Genomic DNA, 4,606 nt, shown 5'->3' on the forward strand with positions numbered 1-4,606 from the left:
GTAACCGAGGGCTCCTCTATCTAAACATTAATCACAGAAACATACAACACAGAGACGGGTCCCTATCCATGCTGACTGTGATGCTGGCCTCATTTACCTGCATTTGGCCCCTATCCTCCTCGTTCTTTCCTGTCCAAGTACCTGTCCTAACACCTTTTAAATTGTAAGATAAGATTTCTTTATTAGTCACATGTACATTGAAACAAACAGTGAAATGCATCTTTTGTGTCGAGTGTTCTGGGGGCAGCCCGCAAGTGTTGCCACACTTCCGGCACCAACATAGCACGCCCGCAACTTCCTAACCTGTACGTCTTTGGAAGGTGGGAGGAAACCGGAGCACCCGGAGGAAACTCACGCAGTAACGGGGAGAAAGTACAAACTCCTTACAGACAGCGGCGGGAATTGAACCCGGGTCGCTGGCGCTGTAATAGCGTTACGCTAACTGCTGTGTCCGTCTCCACCACTTTGTCCGACAGCTCGTTCCAAATATTCACCACCCTCTGTGTGAAAAAACTTACCCCTCAGATCTCCTTTAAATTTCTCCCCTCTCATTTTACACCTGTGCCCTTTGGTTCTAGACTCACCTGCCCTGGAAAAAAAGGTTCTATTTACCCTATCTATGCCCCTCATAATTTTATAAACCTCCATAGGGTTACCCTCAGCCTCCTGTGTTCCAGTTAGAATGATTTTAAGGATTATTTTACCTTGTAGAACCCCATTGGTAGCAGTTTTCTGGTTGAAAAAAATGACCCTTTGCTTCTTACCACTCACCCAATTATGGATCCAAGTTCATGGCAATATTTCAATCATAAGATAAGATATCTTTATTAGTCACATGTACATCGAAACACACAGTGAAATACATCTTTGCATAGAGTGTTCTGGGGGCAGCCCGCAAGGGTCACCACTTTTCCGGCTCCAACATAGCATGCCCACAACTTTCTAACCCGTACGTCTTTGGAATGTGGGAGGAAACCCACGCAGACACGGGGAGAACGTACAAACTCCTTACAGACAGTGGCTGGAATTGAACCTTGGTTGCTGGCGCTGTAATAGTGTTACGCTAACTCATCTGGTCAATAGTAGTCCCTTTTTCAATGTTAATGAAAGCAAATTACCTGGTAGGTATCAACTACTGTTTGTGGGAGCTTGCTGTGCACAATCAGCTATTGGTTCCTACATTACAACAGTGTCCAAGAGCCATTCATTGTCTGCATGCCCTCAAGGGGACATGGATGGCGCCATGGAGATGCAGACTTTTGTTTTGCGCTCTTACTGTATCGGGAAGCATAGAACAAAAATCTAATCGGATTTTACCATTTTTCTCAGGTGGAACTGGCTCCACTTGTTGAAGATTTGCCAGTGGGACTGAAGAGCGAGCAATGAAGACCTTGAGGGATGAGAGGAAGAGGAAGAAGAAATAAGAAGGGTTTATGCATTGTCATCTCACTATGGATGTGTTGGTTGGTGTTCCACCAAACCTGTCCCAGAGTAAGGTCAATTGCACCAATGCGTTCCAGCATATCAGGATCGGGTACTTTATAGTGGAACTTCTAACAGCGTTCTTTGCTGTACTTGGGAACATTTTTATCTGTTTTGTTGTTGTCAGAAATAGAAAGCTGCGGACGGTGACTAATTTCTTCCTGGTGTCGTTGGCCGTGGCAGATATCTTGGTTGGTGCCGTGGCCATACCGTGCGCCTTGCTTTCAGATCTCGGCCTCCCCAGGTGTAGCTACTACCTCTGCGTCCTCATGCTGTGCACCCTGCTCACCCTGACCCAGGCCTCCATCTTTGGCCTGTTTGCCATCGCCGTTGAGCGCTACATTGCCATTCTAGCGCCGTTCCGCTACCAGGTGCTGGTGACGCCCAGGAACACGGCGCTCATCATCGTCACCTCATGGGCCCTGGCAGTGGTCATCGGGCTGGTGCCCCTGATGGGCTGGCGCAAGATGCCCACGGCCAACGAGAGCTGCCTCTTTCACAACGTGATCGACGAGAGCTACATGGTGTACTTCAACTTTATTTGTTGCATGCTCCTCCCTCTGCTAGCCATGTTTGTCATCTATGCTAAGATATTCCTCGAGGTCAAGAAACAGATCCGGAGGATAGCCGAGAGGCACATTAACATCAGCATGGAGGAGAAGCGGCGGAAAATTATCCGCAAGGAATTTCAGACAGCTATATCGCTCTTCATTGTCCTTTTCTGCTTCACCCTGAGTTGGATTCCCCTGCACATCCTGAACTGCGTCAAGCTCTATTGCCCAAACTGCAAGGTCCCAACATCTCTGATGCTAACCACGGTCATCTTGTCCCATGTTAACTCAGTGGTCAATCCAATTGTCTACGTCTTCAGGATAAAGACCTTCTGGGACGCTTTTCTGGGCATCTTCTCTTGCATCCCATATGCAGGGTTCATTGGTAAATACTCCAACTCAGACTTCACAGGAATGATTAAGATTGAGCCGTTCAGGAACAGGAGCGACATGTTGCCAGGAAAGTAAGAAAGATGAGCGGAGCCACTGGGAAATACTAACCCACCCAGCCCGAAATAACCAATCGACCAGGTGCATTCACCATCTCATATGCAACTCACTCTCTTATCATCATGCTTAACTGCTTCTGTTAACTATATTTTTATTGATTGTACATTTATAATTCTATTCCTGTGTAGCACACCAATTCTGACACGACTTGCACACGGTCAGCCACCACACTGTAAAGAGGCGGGTTATAGTGATCTGAGCTTCACGTCATCAAATTTCGGGAGAATTTTGCAAAAATACATAGAGCAATGCTTATTTCTGTTTGCTTTGCGACACTTGCTATTTTAGGAACAACACCTTGGTTGCTTTGGACCAGGTTTATTTTTTTGCAAACTTCTTGCTCTGTGGAGAAGTTGGGCTTGTTCTGCTGAGAGCAGAGGCGGGTGTCACAAGGAGAGGAGCTCAAAACGTCGGTAAGAATAAAATTCAGAATGAGAGAGACTGCCCCTGATGGCCGAAAGGTTGGTAACCAGAAATATACGTTGAAGATCTTCAAAAGAGCCAGAGAGGTGGATGGGAAAGGCTAACAACACAGCAAGTTGTGTTTACCTGGAATGTAATACCCTGAAAGGGTTGATTGTAGCGGATTCACTGACACTTCATTTAGAGTTGGACTAAGTAAAACAGTTGGCCTTAAATGGGGTTTAAGATGAAGGGAAAGAGGCAGAGGAGGAGATAACAAAGTGCAAGGTTGGCATTTTGGTAGATTAACTGATTAAAGTGTTAACTCAGAAGTGGTGGTAATGAGGTAATTAAAGGGGTCTCGGTCTAAAGGGATTCAGTTCATTATCATGATCTCAAATCAATAAATATTTACTTCACAATGATGAACAGTCTAGTTCGCTTTTAGAATCATTGAGTCATAGAACATAGAACAGTAGAGCACAGGAACAAGCCCTTCGGCCCATAATATCTGTGCTGAACATGATACCGAATTAAACTAGATCTCATTTAGTTATTAGAAGTCATAGAGCATGTTGACTTTTGTGTAAAATACATATGTATTAAAAGTCATACATCATGGAAGCAGGTTCTTTAGTCCACTTTACACCCATTTACACTGATCACACACCAATCCCATTCAATTCTCCCCACATTTCCTTCAAATTCCTTCCCCCCCCCTCCCCCCAGATTTTACCGCTCACCCACACACTTGGGGAAGTTAAACAACTAATTTGCACATCTTTGGGACGTGGAAAGCAACAGGGAGCACCTGGAGGAAACCCAGGAAAAGAAGGATGAGGGGTCTCTGAAGAGAAGAATGCTAAACGATGAGCGATGTTGGTGGTGGTGACACAGGGAGGATGTCTCCGTCTGTGGGGAAGAGCAGAACTGGGGGCTGCCAGTGTTAAATAGTCACCAAAAGATCTAATGGGGAATTTAGGAGAAATAATCTGCATGCCTTCAGGGGATGAATGAGGCTGATTGTGAGTTGTGAACAGAAACTGGTTACAGAATTCTCTGCATTGTTAAGAATACTGCAAAAATATTTAAAGTCACAGAGTCATACATCACGCAACTTGCCCTTCAAACTACTGTCTCCACACTGAACATCAAGTGCCCATTCACACCATTTCTACACTAATCCCACCTTTTTCTCCCCCCCATTCCCATCTACTCCCCCCAGATTCTACCCTTCACCTACACACCAAGGGCAATTTACAGTGGCCGATTAACCTACCAACCCGCACGTCTTTGGGACGTGGGAGGAAACCAGAGTGACCGGAGGAAACCCATATGGTCACAGGGAGAATGTGCAAACTCCACACAGACAGTGTCAGGGGACAGGATCGAACCCATGTCTCTGGAGCTGTGAGGCAGTGGTTCTAACCGCTGCGCCACAGTCCAGCCTTAGTCTTTGTCTGTAATGTGCTTTAGGACACACTGAGCCCTAGAAGGGTCCTAAAGAGGTGCAGATGTCTTTCTCAATGCAGGTCACCACTTCGTGGAGAATTGAAATAATCATGAATAGTTCTAGTTTCTGTGGGCCACTTTACACATCTCTTTGCTTGTTTTTGTGGGTTTGATGTTAATAAAATGTTCGCAGTGGTTTGAAATGGTAA

At 45.7% G+C, this 4,606-nt stretch overlaps 1 protein-coding gene across 1 annotated transcript; it reads left to right on the forward strand.

Annotated features, from left to right (window-relative positions):
* The first annotated feature begins 1,451 nt into the window (after window positions 1-1,451).
* Window positions 1,452-2,501, forward strand: LOC127586242 (adenosine receptor A1-like). The gene has a single exon (XM_052044045.1). The coding sequence runs from the start codon at window positions 1,452-1,454 to the stop codon at window positions 2,499-2,501; it is 1,050 nt and encodes a 349-aa protein (XP_051900005.1).
* The last annotated feature ends 2,105 nt before the right edge of the window (window positions 2,502-4,606 follow it).

The sequence above is a fragment of the Pristis pectinata genome, chromosome 35 (assembly GCF_009764475.1).
Source record: "Pristis pectinata isolate sPriPec2 chromosome 35, sPriPec2.1.pri, whole genome shotgun sequence".
Classification (NCBI taxonomy): Eukaryota; Metazoa; Chordata; class Chondrichthyes; order Rhinopristiformes; family Pristidae; genus Pristis; species Pristis pectinata.